A 26484-nucleotide genomic window follows, 5' to 3' on the forward strand; every position below is an offset into this window, starting at 1 on the left:
CAACTCATTCTTTTCAATGTTGACCAGTGGCCAAAGTGTTTACTTCACACACACACCAGAACAGGATGTCCTGGTTCTCCACTCTTCATTCTGAGCTTCATATGTATCCTGAATTTTTGAGTCATAGACAGGTGATGGAGTACAACTGGGCACTGAATCTCTTTCCATTTGTTCCTTGTGCTTCTTCCCCTCCCTACTGTGAGGATTATGCTGCCTCAATAGTATTATTTTCTCCCTTCAATCAGTAGGGACTCAAAGGCTCAGAGAGGCTATGTTTTCCTCAAGGCCACACAGCCAGTAAATGGCAAAGCTGGCTTTCATATTCATCTTAAGAATCTTCAGATCTTCTGGTTTAGAGAGTCTCTGTTTATTTGCCATATGAGCATTGTCACCATCAGGATTCACTGAACCATTTTACTGTAACTGTATATATCAACACATGGCAATTACTGAGACACATTGCAATTAGTTTATTTCAGCAGCTTATCATTTTGAGAATTTGGAAGCCATAGGCCACCGCACATTAGAGTTTTGGTTGGTTTGAAGATATTTAAATGAAAATCGGTTGCATCTTTTAACCAAGAAGGTTTTATGCATGCCTTTCTTCTTACTCTGCTTTCTCCCATTTCCTTTTTGAGGAGGGGGTTATATGTCTATTTAGGCAAGGTCAGGTCTTATTTTTGGCATTTATACTAAAACTCTCTATTCTGATTCTTAGGTTTTTGTACATAATAGACAAATAGTAAATACCGTGATTCTCCAAACAGAGAAATTCCTGAGAATACAGGTGTTTAAAACCTGAAATCAGTTGACCTTAAAACATTTCAGTGTTTTGAAGGAGAAAAGGATATTGTCTTAATTCCCTCTTTACAAAGAAGGTTTTTTGTTTTTTTTTTTTGTTTTTTTTTTTATTTATTTATTTTTTAATAAATTTATTTATTTTAGTTGGGGGCTAATTACTTTACAATATTGTAATAGTTTTTGCCATACATTGACATGAATCAGCCATGGGTTTACATGTACAAAGAAGTTTTGACTACATTTTAAAATTGTGTTTATTACCTGATATACCAGGGGTGTACAGCTGGTATTCTTTTTGTTCCTATGTCTCAGTATCGCTGTTTTTCTTTAAAGCAAGATCAGCAAACATTTTTTGTAAGGGCCCAGGGAGTAAATACTTTAAGGCTACATATAGTTTCTTTTGGGGCTTCCTGTGGCTCAGCAGTAAAAATCTGCTACAATGAGGGAGCCGCAGTAGACTTGGGTTCAATCCCTGGGTCGGGAAGATCCCTTGGAGGAGGGCACGGCAACCCACTCCAGTATTCTTTTTTTTTTTTTTTTTGAAGTTTGTACTTAACTTTTTTTTTTTTTAATAAATTTATTTATTTTAGTTGGGGGCTAATTACTTTACAATATTGTAATAGTTTTTGCCATACATTGACATGAATCAGCCGTGGGTTTACATGTGTTCCCCTTCCTGGACCTCCCTCCCACCTCCCTCCCCATCCCATCCCTCTGGGTCATCCCATTGCCCCGGCCCTGAGCATTTGTCTCATACATCGAACATGGAATGGTGTTCTGTTTCACATATGATAATATACATGTTTCAGTGCTATTCTCCCAGAACGTCCAACCCTCACCTTCTCCCTCAGAGTCCATAAGACTGTTCTATGCATCTGTGTCTCTTATTCTGTCTCGCATATAGGGTTATTGTTACCATCTTTCAAATTCCATATATATGCATTAGTATACTGTATTGGTGTTTTTCTTTCTGGCTTACTTCACTCTGTATAATGGGCTCCAGTTTCATCCATCTCCCATTTCCTTTTTGTTCCTTTCAGCAACATGTTCTGCCCACTCTCATCCCCTTGTTTGAACCTTTGCAGAATCAGTAGCAGACCATCTTCCTCTTCCCCTACCCCAAGTATACAACTCAGAGGGCAAGAGTGTGGTTGGCTCACAGTAATACATTCTGTTAGCAGCTTCCTGCAAACCAGGTGAGGTGCTGTGAGGCTCAGGAGCAGAGGAGAGCACCAGAGTGTGCAGAAGCATCTCCCTGTGGCCTGCGGGCTAGTGGTAGAAGCTATGGATGAAAATGGCTCCACTTCTTGGAACCAGGTGGATTTGTCTAACTTGATGCCCTCATGCTACCACTCATCTGACAGGGGGTTAGGGGACCAGGTGATTGCTCCACTGGTCAGCTTTCCAACCACTGTAACCTGGTTCCTTCAATAAGAATGTGCCCAAATGGAATGTTAAGGGTTATTATTTCCATTATTTTCCTTCTCCTAAGTACAGTAGTTGCTTAAATGTCAGTCTTAAATAGCTCAAGTGCTTTTGCAAGCTGGTTTAGTTCTCAGCCCGAAGAAAAATCTGTCTTCCTAACACAGTCTGTGAGCTGTTCCTGTAGCTTCCCCATTTATAGACTCTGTATTAAAATGAAGAATCAGTTTCTCCATCACTCCAAGAGGGAAGCTTCAGCGAGTTCTGACTACATGAAGATCTGGCTGATGTTGTTGGCCAAGAGCAGGGACCAAGGTGAAAAATGGCAACTGGACTATACAGGCTTCATTTTTAAGAGCAGCATCATTTTATACCTAAGGGTAGCAGGCTATGTGAGAAAAATTGTTTAAGAATTATATGTGCATTGTACGGAATCTATAAATATGTCTAAGCCTATTTCATGGTGCTGATAATTGCTACTATTTATTGAAGGCTTACTACATGCTGGGGAATGCACTGGATGCTTTTATAAACACTCTCATGTATAATGTTTTCTGCAACCCTATAAAATAGATATTATTTTAAATGAAAATAAGGCTCAAGAAGGAAAATAATTTATGCAAAGACACGTAGTTGGTTAGTGGGTTATCCAGGCTTTGCACCCAGATCCAAGTTGCTCATGTAATGGATAGAAATAAAATAGTGACTAAATCAGAAAACTAGCCAAAAGAAATTTCTGAAATGTCTCTGTTTCTACTCTTCTGGGTTTTTTGAATTTTTCAGTGTTTAGATAATTTCATCAATTTTGTTAATGAATTCAATTCTTTTTCCCTAATGAAAATGTTTGTACTCTATGAAATGTTGATCTGAGTAACTTTGCCTGCGATCTAGTAGTGAGGAACCTCAACAAAAATGGCCAGATTTTGTTTAAACTGATTTGTCTGTAAGCTTAAACCTTGTTATCTATATGAACTATGTTACCAAACAGATTATAGTTTGAGTCCTGGTTCTGAAACTTGGTAACTATGAGGATTTGTATAAGTTATTTGAACTTTTCTGTTTCCTTGTCTATAAACTGGGGATAGTACTACATAATTCAAAAGTTATTATAAGTAAAAAAGATTGAAGTGTAGCCATTTGCAACAACTTGGATGAATCTAGAGAATATTATACTTAGTGAAGTAAGTCAGACAGAGAAAGATGTATTCTATAATATCACTTAACTGTAGAATCTAAAAAATAATACAAATTAATCTATATAAAAAACAAAAACAGACTTGCAGACATAGAAAACACATTTATGGTCACCAAAGGGAAAGGTTGGGGGGAGATGGATAAATTAGGAGTATGGGATTAACAGATACAAACTGATAAACATAAGATAGATGAACAACAAAGATTTACTGTACAGCACAAGGAACTATACTCAATATCTTGTAATAACTGATAATGGAAAATAACCTGTGTGTGTGTATATATATATACATTTATTTTTTTATTTATTATTTATTTCATAATAATATATTATGGCATATATATATGTCACTTTTCTGCACACTTGATATTAAAAGAATATAATCAAATATATTTCAGTTTTTTACAAAGTTGTAAGAATGAAGATTTTCTGTGTAAAACACCTAAGACAATGCCTATCTCAGAACAAATAAATATTAGTTCTTTTCCTTCCTTTTGAAAGAATTCTCTGGGGGCGGGGGGTTGGTGTAACACTAACCAAAATGTCTGAAAATGCCAAAATCAAGGAGACTACAGATGAGAAAGCTCTGAACTTAGTAGAAAAGTATATGATGACTTTTAGCTCTACTCCCCATTTGTTTTAAGACAAAGACTAGAGCCATGAATAATTCCAAATAATTGGATTTTCATAAATATTAAAATGATTGTATGAATTTTCCACTTTTCTCTCATTTGCATAGTATTATATAAACAAAAGTAATGGTTATAAAGACAAGTGATTCAAATTCCATCTCTGTCTATAAAATGAGAACATTTGTTTGAATTACCTACTTACAAGACAGGTATATCAGAGACTGCCTAAGAAGGAATTTTTAAAAGTTTTTAAAATCATACCGTGTGAGTAGTAAGTGTTTAATTCCCTGGGCCTTTCTCTGAGTAAAGTAGGAGAGTATGAAATCATGCTGAGAAGCTGTGATGCCAGAGATCATATTCTTATGGCCTTTAGGAGCTTTACCAGAGACTTATCTAATTTTCCTCTTTTATTCTCATTGACTTACATCAAGGGTTACAGAAGGTATTCAAAGTGGGGTGTGCAAGGGTCACCAGAGAGGAGGAGGGAATGCCCAAAGAGCCATAATAATGTTGGAGAAGAAGAAATTAGGGTACCCAAAGGGAGTGGGTCATATGTCTTCTGTGTCCCTGACCCTGGGACTTTAAGAATACACAGAAGAACTATACAAAAAGATCTTAATAACCCAGATAACCAGATGGTGTGGTCACTCACCTAGAGCCAGACATCCTGGAGCATGAAGTCAAGGGGGCCTTAAGAAGATTCACTACCAACAAAGCTAGTGGAGGTGATAAAATTCCAGCTGAGCTCTTTCAAATCCTAAAAGATGGTGCTGTTAAAGTGCTCCAGCAAATTTGGAAAACGCAGCAGTGGCCATATGACTGGAAAAGGTTAGTTTTCATTACAATCCCAAAGAAGGGCAATGCCAAAGAATAATCAAATTACTGTACAGTTGCACTCATTTCACATGCTAGCAAGATAATGCTCAAAATCCTTCAAGCTAGGCTTCAGCAGTATGTGAACTGAGAACTTCCAAATGTACAAGCTGGATTTAGAAAAGCCTGAAGAACTAGAGATCAAACTGCCAATATCTGCTGGATCATAGAAAAAGCAAGGGAATTATTAAAAAAACATATATTTCTGCTTCATTGACTATGCTAAAGCCTTTGACTGTGTAGATCACAACAAACTGGGAAAATTCAAGAGACGGAAATGCCAAACCACCTGACCTGCCTCTGGAGAAACTTATATGCAGGACAAGAAGCAACAGTTAGAACTGGACATGGAACGACGGACTGGTTCAAAATAGAGAAAGGAATACCTCAAGGCTGTATATTGTCACCCTGATTATTTAGCTTCTGTGCAGAGTACCTCATACAAAATACTGGGCTGGATGACTCACAAGCTGAAATCAAGATTGCCAGGAGAAATATCAATAACCTCAGATATGCAGATGATACTACTTTAATGGCAGAAAGTGGAGGGGAACTAAAGAGCCTCCTGATGAAGGTGAAAAAGGAGAGTGAAAATGTGGCTTAACACTCAACATTCAAAAAGCAAAGATTGTGGCATCTAGTCTCATCACTTCATGGCAAATAGATGAGGAAAAAGTGAAAACAGTGTCAGATTTCATTTTCTTGGGCTCCAAAATCACTGTCGATGGTGACTGCAGCCATGAAATTAAAAGACACTTGCTCCTTGGAAGTAAAGCTCTGATAAAGCTAGATAGTGTATTGAAAAGCAGAGATCTCACTTTGTCAACAAAGGTACATTTAGTCAAAGCTATGGTTTTTCCAGTAGTCGTGTATGGATGTGAGAGTTGGACCATCAAGAAGACTGAGAGCTGAAGAATTGACGCTTTTGAACTGTGGTGCTGGAGAAGACTCTTGAGAGTCCCTTGGACAGCAAGGAGATCCAACCAGTCAATCCTAAAGGAAATCAATCCTGAATATTCATTGGAAGGACTGATGCTGAAGCTGGAACTCCAATACTTTGGCCACCTGATATGAAGAACTGATTCATTGGAAAAGACCCTGAGGCTGGGAAAGATGGAAGGTGGGAGAAGGGGACGACAGAGGATGAGATGGTTGGATGGCATCACTGACTCAATGGACATGAGTTTGAGCAAACTTTGGGAGATACTGAAGGATAAGGAAGCCTGGCATGCTGCAGTTCATGAGGTCACAAAAAGTAGGACACAACTTAACGACTGAACAACAATTCACCACTTAGGCTCATCTATGCCCCTGTACATGCAGCAGTTATGACTGAGACCTCAAAACTACACTTCCTAAAGTAACCCACAAAATTATAGTCTCAGGGGAAAAATGATTAGAGTTGCAAAGCTCATAAACATACACCCCTCCCTCCTCTTAGCTAGCAGACAGCTGTAACACCAAAATGCTGAGCACTGCCAACTCTGCCTCTGCCACTGGGATCTGCATATTCTCCTACTAAGCCATGAACTGATCGGTGCAGCTGGCAAGAAAAACCACTCTGCAGGGCCATTCCTCAACAGAGCTATTGAGTGGCATCTTACTTTATCTACCATCACCAGACAGGGCCAAACAAAAGGAACCACAGCCACTACTCTTTTTAAAAAGTTTTGAGACTACCCAAATGTCTTTCTTTCTTTTTTTAAGTTTAATTGGAGAGTAATTGCTTTACAATGTTGTGTTGGTTTTTGCTGTAAAACAGCATGAACCACCCATAAATATACATATATCCGCTTCCCCTTGAACCTCTCTCCCACCCTTCCACCCCATCCCACCCTTCTAGGTTGTTACAGAGTACTGGGTTGAGCTCCCTGTGTTATATAGAAACCTCCCACTAGCTGTTTTATACACGGTAATGTATATGTTTCAATGCTACTCTGTCAACCCATCCCACCCTTTCATTCCCCCACTGTGTCTATAAGTCTGTTCTCTATGTCTACATCTCTAGTCTTCCCCTGCAAATAGGTTAATCAGTACCATTTTTCTAGATTCCATATATATGTGTTAATATACAATATTTGTATTTCTCTGTGTTACTTCACTGTGTATAGTAGGCTCTAGGTTCATCCACCTACTGGAACTGACTCAAATGTGTTTTTTTTTTTTTATGGCTAATATTCCATTGTATATATAAGTACCACATCTTCTTTATCCATTCATCTGTGGATGGACATCCAGGTTGTTTCCATATCCTACCATTGTAAACAGTGCTGCAATGAACATTGGGGTTCATGTGTCTTTTTCAGTTATGATTTTCTCAGAGTATATGCCCAGAAGTGGGATTGCTGGGTCGGATGGTAGTTCTAATTTTAGTTTTTTAAGGAACTTCCATACTTTTCTCCATAGCTGCTGCACCAGTTTACATTCCCACCAACAGTGCAAGAAAGTTCTCTTTTCTCCACACCTTCTCCTGCACTTATCATTTGTAGATTTTCTTGATGATAGCCATTCTGACAGATGTGAAGTGATACTTCATCATAGTTTTGATTTGCATTTCTCTAATAATGAGCAAGAAACCTGAGTGCCACAGAATTGATGCTTTTGAACTGCGGTGTTGGAGAAGACTCTTGAGAGTCCCTTGGACTGCAAGAAGATCAAACCAGTCAACCCTAAAGGAAATCAGTCCTCAATATTCATTGGAAGGACTGATGCTGAAACTGAAGCTCCAGTACTTCGGCCACCTGATGCGAAGAACTGACTCATTGGAAAAGACCCTAATGCTGGGAATGATTGAAGGCAGGAGGAGAAGGGGCTGACAGAGGATGAGATGGTTGGATGGCATCACTGACTCAATGGAAATGAGTTTGAGCAAGCTCCAGGAGTTGATGATGGACAAGGAAGCCTGGCATGCTACAGTCCATGGGGTCACAAAGAGTCAAGACATTACTGAGCAACTGAACTGAATAACAAGTAATGTTGAGCTTCTTTCCATGTGTTTATTACCCATCTGTATGTCTTCTTTGGAGAAATGTCTGTTTAGGTCTTCTGCCCATTTTTGATTGGGTTGTTTGTTTTTCTGGTATTGAGCTATATGAGCTGCTTGTATATTTTGGAGTTTAACCCTTTGTCATTTGTTTCACTCCAATTATCTTCTTCCATTCTGAGGGTTGCCTTCTCATCTTACCAAACTTTTTTCTTATTTGAGCTTTTTCCCTCTTCCTATCTTGAATGCAGTCTAGAGAAAAGAGTTGCATCTTTGTATATTCCTTAAGGAAAATCCTTTCTGTTGTTCATATATAATCTTAAATTATATTACTTGATTTCTCATTTATATGTTTATCTTTCTTTCTCACTAAAACATAAACTCCAAACAGGCATGAGGTATGTTTTATTCACCACTGTATCTCCAGACTTGAGTAAGTGCTTAGAAAGTAGCTGTCAAGTAAACAAAAGAATAGAAGTTGAAATGTTTGTGTTAAAAGAATAGGGAAGAAAAGTGAAAAGTAACATTTGTAGAGTGCTCTATGCCAGACACATGCTCAGCTCTTTACATGGATCATCCCTTAATCCTCGTTAACCTTTGCAGTTGCCTTATGAAGTAGATACTGTGAATGCCCCATTTTACAAATACACAATAGCAAAAATACAGACTCTTAGTCAGTGCTTCTTCTGAAAAGTCAAGTGAACAGATGACTCCTGAGATTTGGGCAACATCTGAAAATAACAGTGTTTGGCCTGGATGCCTGAGATGATACTCTCTGATCACACAGGAGTTGAAGGGCTTTCCCATCTGAAGATGTTGAGGGGTGCTGGGAAGCAACTGATCTCAGCATTCTTTCCAAGTAGCTTCACAAAGGGTTCTTCCCAGCCTGATCAGGCCACGCTCTGGTTGAGAAATTAGTTCTGAGGCACCTTTCCTGATGCCTGTGATGGACTCCACACGTGGGCTCTCTGCAAGTTGGCATCAAGGTCAAGCAGAACCTACAGCAGCGAAGATTCAGTCTTCTGAATGTTGTCTATCTTTTCCTGGCACCTGGAGTTTGGTGGTTGTGGTTCTCAGCCTCACCATAAAGGAGTTTGTTTTACAAAACTATCTGCTATATAAACAAACCCACTAGGGGCACAGCTGCCCCTGTCGTCAAGGACATAGCACCTTGACGAAGTTTGGGCTGGTGGTATTCATCTCCATCCGAGTGTAAGGTAGAGCCTCGGTACTGAAAGCATCTGTACTTTATTCCATCCTCAGCTGGTAGGGAAATTGGAGACCCACCTATGCTGTTGCCACTGCCCCACACACAGTGAGCTAGGCCCGTAGTCTGCAGAAAGTGGGTGATGTGTTTCCTTTTCCTTCTCTTACTTCCAAAAAGGAAAATGATTTTTGCAGGAGAGCTGAAATGCCCTAGAAGTTTAACTTAAAACAACGCTCATCAGCCCTCACGAGGGTTGGGAGTTGGGTGACCATTATTTATTCGTTGAAGTATTTATACTCTGGTTTCTTCCACAATGACTAAAGTATAAATCTGTAAGGAAAAAATAAATGTAATAAAGCTCTAATATACTTTCTATCCTGAAGACCAAGAGTCTAAGAATCATTATCTGGCTTTTATTTAAGCTCGTGGTGGGTCATATGTTTTTTTCTCTAAGAATTTAATCAGAAACATTCCTGAAACAAAGTCTGTTAAACCTGAAAGTGCAGATTACCCTAGAGTTGTGCTGTCCAGTACAGTAGCCACAAGGCATGTATGGCCATATAAATTTGAATTAATTATAACTAAATAAAATTTAGAAGTTGGTTCCTCAGTTGACTGGCCACATTTCAAATGCTCTGTAGTTATGCAGCTACTGTATTGGACAGTGAGATATAGATCATTTCCATCAACACACAATGTTCTCTTAGACGGTGTTGCCCTAGGGAATACCCTTTCATTATCATATTTAGTCATGTGATTCCTTTTTTTCACTGACTTCCTCCACTTCCCTCCATGCTGGGAAGAAAATCCACACCCAGCTTCATGGACTGCTTTATCATCATTAGGCAGCAAGAGTGACCATGAACTCCCAATCTAATCTATCATCATAGAACTGTCAGTGACCCCATGTGACAAAGAGGAGGGGTTTTTAAGATGAATTTTAATACTATGTTAGCTCATAGATAATATTAGGGGAGAAAACAAGATGCAAAACAATATATATAACATTCCAGTTTTGTATGTATGTATCTGGTTATGTCAGAATCTTGGAAATAAAGATAATTTTTATTTTCTTTGCATATGCTCCTCTACATTTTCTGGTTGATACAGTAAATTCAGAATATTTTTAAAATTAGAAAACAAGCTTGTTTTTAGAAGGGAAAAACAAAGACTTCCCAGAATTAACAAGAGAAGGAATGACCTTGACCCTCAGGAGCTACAACTTCAGTAAAGTCAGTTTATCTGCAAATTCTCCCTGCCCCTCCATCCTTGGCTTAAAATGACTTCTAAAATGGGGGAGGGGTGATTTTCTAACTAAATTTGAAGACTAACGTTTATTACCAACATAAACATACGTGTGCATTCTTATGCTATTCTATGTGTATGTGTTCTTGTTTGAACTGCATTATCCATCCTCAAAGACACGGTATTACCTTTTATTTCTTTGGTCTCTCTAAAAGCACCTTGACCAGTACTTGATAACATCATTCACTGACTGACTGACTGGTTGACCTTGCCATCACTCGTGTTTTATGCCCACAAAATGTACTAACATCTTGCCTCATTTTGCTTTGGGTCCTCAAGGTAGTATTCCTTCCAGACTTAATACATGAAATTCAGCAGCTGAAATACAGGAGTCATTCACCAGAAAATGAGTTAGGCTTTCTCTGAGTTTGTGTGTGTGGCAAGATCCTAATGGAATTTTTAAAAATTTTGTTAGTTTTATGGAAATAGCAGTGGGAAGAGGCTACGTTAAAGCTCTTTGATTTGAGTGACCACACTCAACCACACCAGTGTGTTTGGCAACTTTAGTAACTGGCTTCTTGAAGGGAGGGATTTCATAAAGAGGATTTTCTTTCTGTGAGTTGGCTGTGAGAGTGATAAAACATGCTTGTGGGGCCATTCTGGTTTTGACTGTTTCTCATGTCAGCCAAGACACCCACAGACAGGAATTGCAGTTCACTCTGCCCTCTCACTCAGATCCAGACTGACTGGGGAAGCAGGGAGGTGGAGCCCAGAATGTTGGATTTGAAAAAGTGAAAGTGAAAGTGTTAGTTGCTCAGTGTTGTCCAACTCTTTGCGACCCCATGGACTGTAGCCTTCCAGGCTCCTCTGTCCATGGAATTCTTCAGGCAGATTCTTTACTGTTTGAGCCACCAGGGAAGGCCAATGTTGGGTTTACTATTAATATTTAACTTTACTGGGTATATTTCACTGTATCACAAATTTTCATACTCTAGCACATCGCAACACTCATGTAGATTGAAGCCATGCTCTCTTTGAAGCAGGGAGAAGACAGGGAAGAAAGAATGAATTGGTTTTCACAAAAGGGCAGTGAAAGTCTCTATCACTGTCCCTGACATACCTGAATGATTAATGTCCCTATTTGGGGAGTTGCAGGAGTTTAGTGAAAAATGTCTTCTCTTCCTGGAAGGTTAATATTACACTGAGGAATGCTATCAAGGTGTTTATGGGTTACCGATTTGAACAGAGCCTCCATAGGGATATAAATAGCAAATATTGCCTATTTTGTTCAGTGAGGAGACATTACATTCTAATAAACCGATTATGATGGTTCATGGTAATGTTTTCCTCATAATGGGGAAGCTGTGATTATATGTGCCTGGCCATGGGGTACCCACAGTGAGGATTAGTTCAAGAAACCTCCCAAACTATGAAACAGTACATCCCAGGTCTTTCAGCCCACTCAAGCTTGTTGCTCTTTTGAGCTTGCACTAGGGTGAGTGAAGAAATCAGAATGTGTATCCATTAGTGCAGGATCTAGGAACCAACACGGGAAAGAGGTATGTAGTACAGGTCCCAAGGGCCAAAATTTTTCCAGAGGATTCCACCTGTGAACTGGAAGTGAGAGACATGCCCACTGTCTTGTCTGTTCTTACATTTGGTTATTGTTGAAGGATTACTTGTTGCCTTTTGGAAATTTTTATTTCTCTTAATAAAAATTTTGAGCTAATTATTGTGACATAAGTTTACTTTTTTCTTATTTAGCGAATGTATATAAATTAATTGTTAAATATATTAATATTAATTGTATAATTAATTCTCAGATTATATTGTATAACAAGCAAATATTAATTTAATCTTCATTATAATAACTCAATGAGATGTAGGTACTACTTTTAATCCCATTTTACAGTTTAGAAAGCTGAAACACTGAGAGGTTCAATAATTTACCAAGACTACACAGTTGGTAAGGAGTCAAACTAGGATTTGAACCCAGGAAGTCTGACTAGCTTCAGAGTACTTGTTCATCACCACTATTAAAATTCAGAAAAATATAAAGCCAAAGAAAGGCCCCCAAAGACAACTAGAGAAATGTTGCCTTGCAATCTGCCTATACATTTGTTGTTGCTGTTCAGTCCCTCAGTCATATCCAACTCTTTTTGACCCCATGGACTACAGCATGCCAGCATCCCCTGTTCTTCACTATCTCCCAGAGTTTGCTCAAACTTATGTCCATTGAGTTGACGATGCCATCCAAACATCTCTGTCGCCCCCTTTTCCTCCTGCAGTCAATCTTTCCCAGTATAAGGGTCTTTTCCAATGAGTTTGCTCTTCACATCAGGTGGCCAAAGTATTGGAGCTTCAGTTTCATTATCAGTCCTTCCAATGAATATTCCGGGTTGATTTCCTTTAGGATTGACTGGTTTGATCTCCTTGCAGTCCAAGGGACTCTCAAGAGTCTTCTCCAACACCACAGTTCAAAAGCATCAATTCTTTGGAGCTCAGCTTTTTTTATAGTCTGACTCTCACATCCATACGTGACTACTGGAAACACCATAGCTTTGACTATATGGACCTTTGTTGGCCAAGTAATGTCTCTGCTTTTTAACATGCTGTCTAGCTTTGTTATAGCTTTTCTTCCAAGGAGCAAGCATCTTTTAATTTCACCATTTGCAGTGAATTTGGAGCCCAAGAAAAATAAAATCTGTCAATGTTTCTACTTTTCCCCCACCTATTTTCCGTCAAGTGATGGGACCAGATCTTAGTTTTCTGAAAGTTGAGTTTCAAGCCAGCTTTTTCATTCTCCTCTTTCACTTTCATCCAAGGGCTCTTTAGTTCCTCCTTGCTTTCTGCCATTAGGGTAGTATTATCACCTGCATATCTGAGGTTATTGATATTTCTCCTGGTAATCTAGATTCCAACTTGTGCTTCATCCATCCTGGCATTTTGCATCCTGGCATTACTCTGCATATAAGTTAGATAAGCAGGGTGACAATATACAGCCTTGAGGTATTACTTTCCTAATTTTGAACCAGTCCATTGTTCCTTGTCTGATTCTAACTATTGCTTCTTGATCTACATACAGGTTTCTCTGGAGACAGGTAAGGTGGTCTGATATTCCAATTTCTTTAAGAATTTTCCACACTTTTTTGTGATCCATACAGTCAAAGGCTTTAACGTAGTCAATGAAGGAGAAGTAGATGTGTTTTTGGAATTCCCTGCTTCTTCTATGATCCAATGGATGTTGGCAATTTGATCTCTTGTTCCTCTGCCTTTTCTAAATCCACGTGTATATCTGAAATTTCTCATGAACAGTATGAAAAAAACTCCTTGTAAATATTGCTTTCGTGGCTATTTAACATTCTCATTCGATAAATATACCATTCTTTTCTCCACCGCTCTCTCACAGTTGGCTAGTTTGACTCCTCAGTTTTCTGTTATGACAACAAGCACTGTGATAACTGTGTCTGTGCAAGACTTCTATTTTTCAAAATATACTTTTAGGATACATCCTTGAAAGTGAAACTCCCCTGTCCAAGAGGACACTTTAAGGTTCCAGAGCCAAGTTGTCAAGTGATTTGCAGAAGCCTATACTCCTTTGCAGGGTCTGCACAATACACACACGTGCCTTGGTCACCAGTCTCAGTCCAGCACCAAGAATGAGTCTCAGACATCTTTGCTAATGTGATAGGTAGAATATGGTATTATATCATTGTCTTGATTTTTATTGCTTTAATGACTAAAGAATTGTCAGTTTGACCATGTGTCTGTGTTAGTCACTCAGCCATGTCTGACTCTTTGTGACTCCATGGACTGTAACCTACCAGGCTCTTCTGTCCATAGAATTCTCCAGGTGAGAATACTGGAGTGGGTAGCCATTCCCTTCTCCAGGGGATCTTCCCAAGCCAGGGATTGAACCTGGGTCTCCTGCGTTGCAGGCAGAATCTTTACCATCTGATCATATTAGTTGATAAATTATATGAGTATTTGAGTGGTCTGTTTGGGTCCTTTGCCCATCTGTCTGCTGAGTCCATGCAGAGCCCTTAGGGCATCAAAAAGAGAAAAGCCATTAGTTTTTCTTTCTTTTTTCTCCTGCCTTGACTTGGATTTTTCTTGGTTTTTCCTAGTCTTTACTGCTAACATGGATCTTCCCTGGTGGCTGAGCGGTAAAGAACCGACCTGCCAGTGCAGGAGACACAGGAGACGTGGGTTTGATCCCTGGGTCAGGAAGATGCCCTGGAGGAGGGCATGCCAACCCATTCCCATATTCTTGCCAGGAAAATCCCCATGGACAGAGGAGCCTAGTAGGCTACAGTCCATGGGGCTGCAAAGAGTCAGACAGGACTGAAGCAACTGAGTGCATGCATGCGCACATACACACACACACTGCTAACATGAATTTAATCTTCCTGCTAAACCTTATAGGGAATTTTCTCTTGGTTCTATATAAAGTATACTACTGGTTAGTTATGAAGGATATTATTTTGTTTTCTACACTGAATATGGCCTGTTCATAAATCTATCCTTACTTCTGTCTTGAATTTCAGGATTTTATGGGCAACTACAGACATTCTGCCCCCCGAATTACCCTGACTCTCAGAGAACCATGCCACCTAGCAGTTCCTGCAGTGTGATGCCTTCCTTCGAGGACTGTCTGGTCCCCACATCCATGGGCCAGGCTGGCTTTGATGTTTTCCACAGAGCCTTCTCAACTCACTCGGGCATTACAGGTATGTTGGTATCTGTGACTTAGACACGGGCAGACTAGCAGGTGAGATCAGGTGGGTTTCTCATGACCAGCCTGGACTAGACTTGACCTAGCACATGGCTGCATCAAATCCTATTTAGTCCACCTGAGCAATGTCTCTCCTCTTCATCCTCTGCTCCAGCCTCCTCCAGCTCCACTTCCACCACCCTCACTCAAGTGCCATCATGCTTCTCCCAGACTTAAGCAACAGCTTTCCAACACGTTTCCTTGAGTCAACTCCTTAACTTGCCCATTCTGCTCTCCGTGTTAGCTGTAACCATTGCCTTCCAAAAATAAAGGAAAAAATAAGGTGCTTTCCTGTTCAGATACATTCAGTAGTTTCTAGTTGCCCTAGAGAATAAAGTTGACTATCTGCAGCAAGACATTCATAGTCCTCAACTGAGCCTGATCAAACTCCCTGGACCTACCCTCCTATCTCATGTATCTTCCTTATCTATCTCCCTACCTGCTCTGCACCTGAGCTTTGCCAACACACTTGGCCCTACGTACCCCACTCTCTGTCTTTGCTCCCTATTTCCTCCTCCTAGAATGTTCTTTATTTACCTCCCTATATATGATAATCCCATCCATTCTTAAATGACTCAACTTTTATATCACCTCCTTTTTGAGGCCATCCTCACTCTTCCCTACAAAACTTTACTTTTATTGCTACTCACCCTATCTTTTGTGCAAGTCCTATTTTAGCCATCTGCCTGCACATTCAGCCACTTCTCCACTTAAGGAGCCTGAGGATGGGACGTGCTAAAAGGCCTTGACCAGCACTGTTGCCTCCCCAGCCCACATTTGCTCCCTGCATGCCTGGCAAGTATGATGAAGCATCAGTTGATTCGTGCACTCTTTCTTTTCCAGTGTATGATTTGCCTTCGGGTTCCTCAAGCCTCTTTGGGGAGACTCTTCGCAGTGGACCTGAAGATGCCACATTCTTACAGATCAGTGCTGTGGACCGCTGTCCTAGCCAGCTCTCCTCTGTCTATACTGAAGGCTAAACTCTCCCCTAGACTCCGCTACTGCTGGCATCCAGAATCTTTTTGTTCCTTGTCACCTTTTGTTCTTATACTTTTGCAGAACCTAAGAAAAATGATGTCAAGCAGATCAACTGAATATGTCACATCACAGATGTATCTTTGGAGAGCAGGGATGGATGGTCAGAGCTGGGCTTTGTAGGTGTGTTTGCAGCTGCTCCTTTTTCCCTCTGGATTTGCCAGTGACCAGCAAGACTGTCTTTTCAAAGGGAATACGGAGTCTCACTACTGGATATCAGTTACTTCCCAATTGTCAACCTTCAAGGGACACCAGTGAGATGATATGCATGTGAAAATGTAATTTGGGGGTCACCCTTGCTGAAAACTCCAAACTCCAGCACAGTGAATCGCCTCACCCAAGAGCCAAGCGCAACAAGGGAAATCCACATCCAAGCCCAGCATGGGCTCGGCTCTTGGAGGAGCCCCAGTTTCCCAGCACCAGCTCAGCATCCAGGGAGCTGGCTGCCTCTCTCCTCCTGGGTACTCCCATGCTAACCAATTGCTTTTCAGTGTTTTTCCAAAAGCAAAACGAGAAGGTTCTATCAAGCACAGCCCCTTGAAAAGCTTGACAACTTGTTTTGTATTCCTGCAACCTATCTTATTCCTTTGATTTTAAAGGCTTGTTATTTACATGTACTTTTAAAGGAAAAAATATTTAGAGATCTGTTCTTTGGATGGAAATAATTATTTTAATCACCCCAGCTACATACGTCCAGCCTCTGCTGTGGCTTGGCTTGGCCCCACCTCGTAGCTCCTGTGAGCACCCAGGAATGTTCTGCAAAGGCTACCTGAGGGACATGGGGTCAGCCACCCCCTTCCCAGTGCTACCACAGAGACCCTCGTGTGTTGACTGTTCAGTGACTCCACCTTGAAGACTTTATTCAAAGGAAAATTTCTCTTGACTGGTTCACCTATGGCCTCCACTCTGGTGCTCTGCACAGAGACCTGCTAGAAGCTGTGAGAGCAGGGACACGTGGAGGTGTGCTCCTGGGTTCTCTCAGAAAACCAAACTAGAGGTGCCCGATGTCCAGCTACTTTGCACAGCCTCTGCTCCCTCTGTTAGGATCTCCCCTCACCAGTCTCTCTGTCACTCCCTTGCCCTTCTCCTCCCTCTTTATTGCTCTCATCCTTTTTTTTTTTTGACTAGTTCAGACATACCCACCACCTGCCATTGCCTGCCCACCAGCTCTGAGCAGGGTCTGGCCTAGGGCAGGTAGTGGAGACAGTTCTAGGAAGGTGACCAAAAAGAAGCAACTGCTTTGTCTGAAACTCTGTTTTGAGGGCCTAGAATTTTCTCAGAGCTCTTGGCCGTTTGATCTCAAACCTGAATAGGAAGTCATTTTCTGTGACACCTTTTTGTTGCTGTTGTTTTGTTGCTAAGTCATGCCCGACTCCTTGTGGCCCCATGGGCTATAGCCCTCCAGGCTCCTCTGTCTTCTGTGACACCTTTACCAAGCAATTAAAAAGTCCCAAGTCCGGTGACATAGGCTGTAAAAATTGCCAAATCCCCCAAAACCTGGTAAATTCTGACATCCTAGTACTATCACATCTTATGATTTCTTTCCTCTCTCTTTAAAAGTGTTCTCTGAAGAAAAATGAAACAATGCTATTTGTCAAACTGGGATAATTACAATCTCCAACAAGACAATTAAACAGCTTGGTGTCAGACTTAGGATCTGGTGACAGTTTGTATCCTGACAGACGTGTCCTTCCAGTCTGCTGCACAGTCGGTAGTGTTCTGCCTGATTCAGGACTTCATTCCCGCATGCGGTATAATCAGGCTAATAAAAACCAAGTGCAGGGTCCGTTTTTACAGTGCTCTCAGTCAATCTCATTTCTCTGGCTAGTGGGCTCTGATCTGAGAGGAGCCATCACGCAGACATCTGTGTCTGCGAAAGAGACAAGTTATTCACTTTACAAAAATCTGCTCTGCTTTACGAAAGGACGTACATCAGACTTTTCTTTCCAAATGAGCTCTCAGATGTACACAAAGTCCCACCCTTCTGGCAGACTTTGTGAATTGTGTCACCTGGGCCTAAACAGGGACCGTGTCCTTTGCCACACCCTGCAGAGAAGGGGAAGCTCTGGTATCTTAGACAATCTATTCATTCTAAATCCTGGAGCCTCTACAGGGAACTCAAAATACATTTCATTCATGTGATGAGGAGAAAGATGGAAAGGTAAGGCAGTTACTGCAGCTGATGTTGTCAGCCTACTTGTGGCTTCTGGCTGTAATTTGATGTGGAAACAGGGAAGGGGGACAAAGCCAGATGAACCCCAGATGCTCTGGCTGCAAGAGATGCTCCTGAGCATCTATAGTCTCCCTGTTGGCCTCACTGAGGCCCAAGGGAGCCCGGGGGTGCCAGGCGGCACCCTGCAGGGCCTCCTTCCCTGGCAGGAATTAGCAGAAGCAGGCCCAGTACCACCTGCAAGGCCGAGCGCCCCTCCTACTCCCTCCCCCATCTCATGTGTCCCCTTGGCTACAGGTTTGAGCTCAGGACCCCAGGACATGCCACTTCCAGTTTCCTTCTGGGTGACACCTGCTGGCCTTAGATTCCAGGATCTCACCTGACCTTAAAATTCATCCCTTGCTTGCTTTCACATTGCACAAGATATGTTTTCATCATTATGTTTGTAACAGTAAAAGTGAAAACTTCAAAAGATCATTCCCTTCCATTTTCTGGTCTTTTTACTCTTGATAGATAACCATTTTCATATACATCTGAACAGAGATTGTCATTCCCCTTTAAAAAAAAAAAAGAAGCTGATGTTCGTGAAAATACACACAGCCCAAAGCCAATTATCCTATTACATTAAAAAAAAAAAAAAAAAGAAAGAAACAGCATGCCTACAGATATTTTACTTGCTGCATTGTCTTAATTCCCTAAAGGGACTGCATCAAAATGTAAGTTGTAATTTAGCCTGTGATCAGTGTTAAGTATTCTATTCCTGTAAGATATCTCCCATTACCCATGTCACCCCCCAAATTATTTAGGTGATTCTAAAATGGACAAAAGGTCATCAGTCAATCACAGCAAAGTTTCCACTGATGAACCAGAGCTTTGGTGTTACTCTGTTGTTTTTAAATTAGCAGCTGTCAAGCACATTATCATTCTAGAACAGAGGTAAGTGTTCAATTCCATCTTCAAGAATCTTGCTTCAACCAGTTGCCTTGAATTTTGGGAATAGTGATTATAAATGTCCAATTTAATTATTTGGTATTTTATTTGACTGTTCTGACCATGTCATTTTAAAGCAGCATTTTTAACAGCACTTTTTGTTGGTGGTGTGGAATTTCTGCGGTTACATTTTTTTTTTTCTATGCAATGAGTAAAGCAAAAAAAAAAAAAAAAGAAAATACTCATTGGAGAGATGGCAAGTGTAAAAAAGAAGAGATTTATTTTGTACAGACAGCAGAGCATCCTGTGTAATGTTGCTGACATAAAGCACTTTGGGGGGAAAAAGTGGAAATCTGTTTTCCATAAATCACATAGACTCTTGTACATAGTTATATACACTCACATAGAGAAATGAACTGCATATATCATACTGGATATGGGGCTGATTTTACTCTAGGGGCACATCTGGTGCTTATTGTCATAAATCTTTTAAAGAATTAGGTACACTTTTTTCTATTAATATGTATAGTTTTGTGATTTGTCACAGTTATGTTTCATATAATCATAAGTTATTTTGTCTCGTTTCATGAAGTCCTTTTTTTATGTCAAAAGTAAAATGAAGGGATTGTGCACTTGGTACATAATAAAACTGGAAATAGAGGATGCGCCCACCTGCCTGAAATCCTCCTTCAGCATGTTGTTTTAAAACACAATGGCAGCAACCATTTTTTGTTTGTTTGTTTGTTTTATTTTGTTTAGTTTTTACCATCCGCTCCCCTCATATTGGGTCGGTAATTATAATTAAAAGCAGATGGGGATGGGGGAGGGAGTGTCCAAGGCCAGCTTTAAAAGGCCGCATCGCTTTGGGCCAGAGCTGCAGCCTGGATTTAATTATAGATATGAGGACGAAATGGCAGTAAAAATGAATGTGTCTCTGAATTCTTTACATGTTGGGAGTGTCCATAAATAAAACATGAAGTTTTATTTCATCAGATTTAATTAAAGCTTTTATACATGTTTTATTGCTTATTCTATTAATCTGCTTCAAAAACTGGATAAATGTGTACTAGTGTTTCGGGTTTATTTGTGCCTTTTCGATGTAGTGCTCCTTCATGACTCAGAAATGCCTCTAGTGCGTGGTCCCCCAGGTGATGGCCATTGGAGGGGGCCCTTTCTTCCCAGTTGTCCTAAAACTCTGCCAAGAAAGACACAAGCATCAGCTTCCTAATCTGTAAGTCCTCTGATTTCCTGAAGGAGAAAGGGGAAGTTGTCATTTCCCCTGATGCCTTGTCCTGTCTGATCTGCAGCCTTCGGGGGGCTGCCTGCCCCTCTGGCTGTGATGAGCTTCTCTCCCTAGCTCCCATCCACAGGAGATGGGAAAGGGGGGGAGAGTGGTCAGGAAGCTCACACATCTGACCGACCGTGGAGCCAAGCACAGGACTCTAAAAGACGTCACATTATCTCAAGGATCATTCTTAGAAAATTGATAGTCTTCTCACTGAAATTTTAAGACTTGAAAATTCTGTTAATGGGGGATACAAAGCCGAAGGGATGATGGCTCCCAGGCACCTTGCCTGGCTCTTCAAGCTGCTGGGGGAACAGGCAGCAAACTCAAGTGGTTCAGGGTTTGGAGGTGGAAATAGTGCTGACTTACAAGACACAGAGAGTGTCTGCTCCCTGAAGGGAGGCAGCTGGCGAGAAGGTGATTTGATCCCATCTTTTAGGAGGACAGTGTGGCATTAACTGGTAGAGTTAAAGATACACACGCCCTGCACTCCAGCTATTCCATTCCTCTCTCTGGAGTCAACAATGGTTCAGATACAAGATGTTGAATGCCATCCACAATAGCCAAAAACTGGAAATGACACAACTGTCCACCAACAGTGGAAAGAAGAAGTGAACTGTGCTCAAGTAATGAAGTGACATGTGATGCATGCCGCAAAGGCAGTGACAGACCTGCGGCCACATGCAGTCATTCAAAGCTGAGTCTCAGGAACTATATTGAAAGAAAAAACAAGACAGAAAAGAAAATATATGGTGTTATTCTATTTATACACCGTTCAAAAACAAGCAGAATTCAAATATAGAGTTTAGAGGGCAGAAGTGTAAAAAACAGCGAAGAAAATGATACCACAAAGATCCAGATACCTCCTGAAAGGAGGTCAGGAAAAAAGGGCACCCAGAGGACTTCTGGGGTGCTGAGCAACCATGCTTAGTTTCCTGACTCACGTATTAGATTAAACAGATGTTTGCTCTCTACATACACATTTTTTAGTTTTTAATTCAAATACCAGTGAAGGTCAACTCTTACATCCTCTGCTCCAGGGGTCTGAAAACTGTCTGCAAAGGGCCAGGTAGAACGTATTTTTTGGCTTTGAGGGCCACACGGTCTCAAGTCTCAACTACTCAACTTTGTTGTTGCAGCTCAAAAGCAGCCACAGGCAATCTACAAATGGATGCATATGGCTGTGTTACAATAAAACTTTATTTATGGACACAAATTTGAATTTCCTGTGGTTTTCAGATGTCATGTGATATTTTTTGTCTTTTGATTTTTCTTAACTATTTAAAAATGTAAAAAAAAAAAATTCTTATTCTAGAAGCCATACAAAATGAAGCAAAAAAGGCAGTAGGCAAGATTTGTGCCTGGGCCACAGTGTGCCATCCCTAGTCAACTAAGGGAACATTCTCCTGCTCTTCTCATAAATATTCGCCCAAAGAAAACTGCAGTGAGGAGCCCCTCTGCTTATTCTTTGGCTACGCCAGGTCCTGTTCCTGGAAGAAATTCATGAGCTCTATTGATTAAGCTTTTCTTTGTTTAGATTCTGGGTTCTGCTCCCTGGGATACAGATGAATGCTTAAGAGCCTGGAGTGCCATTCGACTTTATCTCTGGATTTGAAGTTTTTAATAAAAAGAACTGGGCAGAGAGAAATCTGTGAGAATTGGAAAATGAGCACCTATTCTTTCCAAGCTAACCAAATATTTGCTGGATCTTGGCAGCCATAGCCAACCTTTTCCTCTGAAATGCTAAGAGGTTACAAGTAACAGGAGACTTCATTTTTCTCAGGCCATAGCTCTCATGAGAAACTGGAGTTGCCTCTCAAAACCTGCAGTGTTCTCAGGCAGAGGAGAGGCAAGGTTTTATGCTCAAAGACTCCTCCAAGAAATGGTTGGAGCAGAGTCAGGGAGCCCTGATGGTGCTAATCATCAGTGCCCTCTCCTCATAGCAGGAGAAAGTGCTCAACACCCCAGCACCTTCTCTAGCCCCTGGTTTCTCATTATGCCTGGCTCCCTAACTCTCAAACTTAAGTGTTTCTCAGCCCTGGCAGTGCTGCCTGTCAGCTACTCATGCTCTTGAGAGAGAATGAGCATGAATTCACTCGGTCATGAGTGTGTGCTTTCTTTGTTTCTCCAGCTTGTGATGAAATGGATAATCGTTTCAAAAGCAAGGTTGGTCATGAGTCCTGGGGCATTTGTTAACTACTAGCATGGACTGAATCCTCCTCGGAGGGTCTCCCTGGTGGTTTTGTGTGCTTGGCTTCATATGTTGTGTATGGTCTGGATATTAAAGCTGCAAGGAACACAGCATCTTGGATGAAATAATCTGAACTTCATAAAAAGAAGTTTAACCAAAGGAAAGCTTAGAGAACATTCAGTCCAACCTCATCTTTTACAGAGAAGGAAATTGAGGTTGTTTCATTCATTTGTTCATTCATTTAACATTTATGTAAAAAACACAGAGGTAGAAGTGATTCTTATCCTCACATAGCTGACAACAGAGGATTCCAAGGATCATCTGCCTGAGCATATTGCCAGGTGCTTATTCAAAATTCACACTCTAAAGCTGTTGAACGCAAATCTCAGAGTTACTGAGCTGGAATTCTTAGGGTTCAGACGGTTACAACTACATTCTTAACTAAGCTCTCCAGGTGGTTGTTTATGGAAACTAACTTTGACCCCTTCTCCTCCCCTCCCCACCCCCACGCCCACCCCCACCTCCAGCCACCTGCCTCGATTTAGTCGAGGAAGCTGACCATTTAACAGGGCAACACAGTTTAATAAGAGCCAGCAAAGAGGGCCTTCCAATCCTTGCCTGGGGAGACAGGAGAGCAGGATCTGAGTTTCCTGAGGGAAGGGATGTCTCCCTGAGCTAGTCCTGAAGGTCAAGTCAATCTTGAAGAAGCAAAGAAGCAGCAGAAGGGTATTGGTTTTGTTTAGTTGCTAAGTCGAGTCTGAATCTTGTGACCTCATGGACTGTAACCCACCAGGTTCCTCTGTCCATGGAATTCTCCAGGCAAGAATACTGGAGTGGGTTGCCATTTCCTTCTCCAGTGGATCTTCCCTACCAAGGCATTAAACCTGTGTCTTCTGCATAGCGGGCAGATTCTTCACCACTGAGCCACAAGGTAAGCCCAGCAAAAGGATGTACCAGGCAAAAAACATCTTGTGTGCCTAGCTGCCAGGAAAAGGAAAGTAACTTGCCAAGTGTCACCCAATAAGCTAGTTGGAGAGCTGTAGGTTGTCCCTTCTCTGGGCTCCAAGTGATTTTTCTCTGGTCCTGAGCCCCAGCCCTTCTTTGTCCACTTCATGGAGCTCAGGGCATTGTTTCCCAAACCAGCAGTATGTTACCAGTTACTCTGCAAAACCGAGTTCCACTTTCAAGTTAGTTTGGGAAGTGATGGGTCAAAGTTACAAGGACTCTTTTTTTTTTCTCTTATTGCAGGACCTCTCAGAGACTTTACAATGCTAAAGTGCAATGTGACTCTCCAAGAAAGAGTTAGAGGAGGAAGTCTATTGACTGTGGAATGTTTTTTTCCAAAAAGTACCAGGTTAGCAATGTAGAAAACAGTTTGGTGGGTCCTCAGAAAGTTAACTATACAATTACCATATGATCCAGCCATTTCACCCTTATATACATATTCAAAAAGAACTGATAACTGGGACCAAAAACAGATATGTGTATACCAATGCTCCTAGAAGCATTGACAACAGCCAAATTGACAAAATGCCAAATGTTCCAAAAGCATTCACAATAGCCAAAATGTAGTCCACCAGCTGATGAATGTATAAACAAAGTGTGGTCTGTCCACACTGAATGTATAACCAGGCTTCTGTATCCACAGATTTGGACCCAGCCAACTGTAGTCTGTCATTTTATATAATAGATTTGAGCATCCACAGATTTTGGTATCCATGGAACTAATTCCCCATGGATACTGAGATACAATTATATTTAATGTAACTAAACTTGTGCACTCAAAAATGGTTAAAATGGTAAACTTTATGTTAGATATGTTTTACCATAATAAAAAGTGTAATATAAACAGAGCACCTAGTAGGATGCCTGACATGCAGAAGATAATTTTCAAAGTAAGCACCCCGATAGGTAAGCATCCTTAGGACACAGTTTGGGAACGGAAACTCCAGACAGAGGTAAAACCCCTGGTAGGGTGATGGTTTGGCCCTGGGTAGGTGGAAGTGGAGGCTACAAATGGCACCAGCTGGCAGAGAAAGCAGAAGAGGAGAGGGCCAGGTGGTTTGGAGCAACTGCAGAAGACAGTTCTGAGCATAGAGCACTGCGCCCAATGTAAATTATCGAGTAACTGAGGAAGGGAGAAAAAGGCAGATGGAGGGAAGGAGGTGGGTGTTAGTGTAGCAGAAGGAAGAGGCAGTGGGCTGGAGAGGAAGACAGGAGGCACTGGCATAGTCTCCACCAATCCCAGTGAGTGCAGATGCAGAGATCTGGGCTTCGTTCATTCATCTGACCATCGTTTACTGAGCTCCACACCCATTGCTGTGTGCCTCTTACCGTTCTAGGCGCTGCAATAATCAGAAAAGAAAACAGCATTATGCCTGTCCTCATGGCATTGCATTCCAGTGGACTGGCATTTCAAATTGTTTGCTCTGGTTATCTGTGACATATGAGGCTCTGGGAGGTCAGTGATGGTTGGGTTCTCCAAGAAGGACATGCTGAGACACAGTTGGGAATGGAAACAGTTTTGAGGGAGTTTTGAAGAGTGAAAGCAAAGCAGCCAAAGCTGGATTGGCAGGAGGCACTGACAGACTGTGGTGCTAACTGGACAGAGGTTCTTTCAATGCCCTGGAACAGAGGTTGCTCTGAACTACAACAAGAGCACCATGCTGGGTAGAAATAGCTAGGCCATCGTACCACCCCCAAGCTGATGTCCATCCTGAGAAGGGTGTGTCTTGGCTATCCCTCTCTTGGTCACTCAATGGCTGAGGTCCTTCCAGAGAGCCAGAAAGCTGAGGAGACACTGAAAAAGTTAATAGTGTCCTCTAACCACACACGATGTGGCTGGGGGGTCTGAACAGTATAGCTCTGTTCCTGCTGCATAGGACATTAGGGAAAAGCAGAGGTCCTCCATCGTTGTGTTCCCCACTTTGTAGTAAAGAGCGTATTGGGGGTATACACTCCTACACACTATCTAAAATGGATTTCTGACTCAGCTCTTCCTCTGCTAGCTCTAACACATAAACACACGCACACACATACACACACACACACATACACACACACACGGTCACTGGGATTTCAGCATCTCAAAGAGTATTTTCTCTCAAGGCTTAGTACCCTCCTTCCTGGGAACAGTGGTGAGAAATTTTGAGGGACGTAGGATGGTAGATGACTTATTGCTTTTGCTCTAATCCAGCAGTCATCAAGGACTGTCACAGGCTTTGGTGTCAGGCAGACCTTGTTCTCTGTCACTTACACCCTTTGCAGCAGCAGCAGAAGTAATCCCTAGCCTACACTGCCCTGAGCCCATTTCTTCTTCCAGCAGGAGTAATTATGCTCCTCTCCCAGGCAATGAGATCATGGAGATTATCTGGCATAATCCCAGGTACATGTACAGGACTCGCTAAAGAGTGACCTTCGTATTTTAAAAATTACTGATCCTGCACCCAGAGTAGAATGATAATTTGTGAGGAGAGCACAGAAAGGACCATCGTTCTCAGACCAGTGCATGGAAACAGGAAGGAAATGAGCTAGCCTGAGTGCAAGCAAGTCATAAAATTACCCAGATGACATTGCCCACAAAGATCTGTCTTTGCCATGAGCTCAGAGCAACCTGTAGTACAACATGGATGCCTCTTGAACTTCTTCCTGGGACCATCAAGATAGGTGGTACTGCCTTTAGAAGCAAAGAAGAGGGTCTTCTGAACCGGGCCCTGTGCTTCCTCTGACTATCCTCCAGCC

General features: G+C 41.5%; 1 protein-coding gene across 10 annotated transcripts in view; it reads left to right on the forward strand.

Annotated features, from left to right (window-relative positions):
• Positions 1–16815, forward strand: part of GLIS3 (GLIS family zinc finger 3) — a 674355-nt gene extending 657540 nt beyond the window's left edge. For all 10 annotated transcript variants that reach the window (XM_081502011.1, XM_081502031.1, XM_081502068.1 and 7 more), the window contains 2 exons: positions 14906–15088; positions 15976–16815. In XM_081502011.1, coding sequence (XP_081358137.1) covers positions 14906–15088; positions 15976–16112 — 320 coding nt within the window. In that variant the 3' untranslated portion in view covers positions 16113–16815. The remainder of the gene's footprint in view (positions 1–14905; positions 15089–15975) is intronic.
• The last annotated feature ends 9669 nt before the right edge of the window (positions 16816–26484 follow it).

Source organism: Giraffa tippelskirchi, chromosome 1 (assembly GCF_054371585.1).
Source record: "Giraffa tippelskirchi isolate mGirTip1 chromosome 1, T2T-mGirTip1v1.2.pri, whole genome shotgun sequence".
NCBI classification, from domain to species: Eukaryota; Metazoa; Chordata; class Mammalia; order Artiodactyla; family Giraffidae; genus Giraffa; species Giraffa tippelskirchi.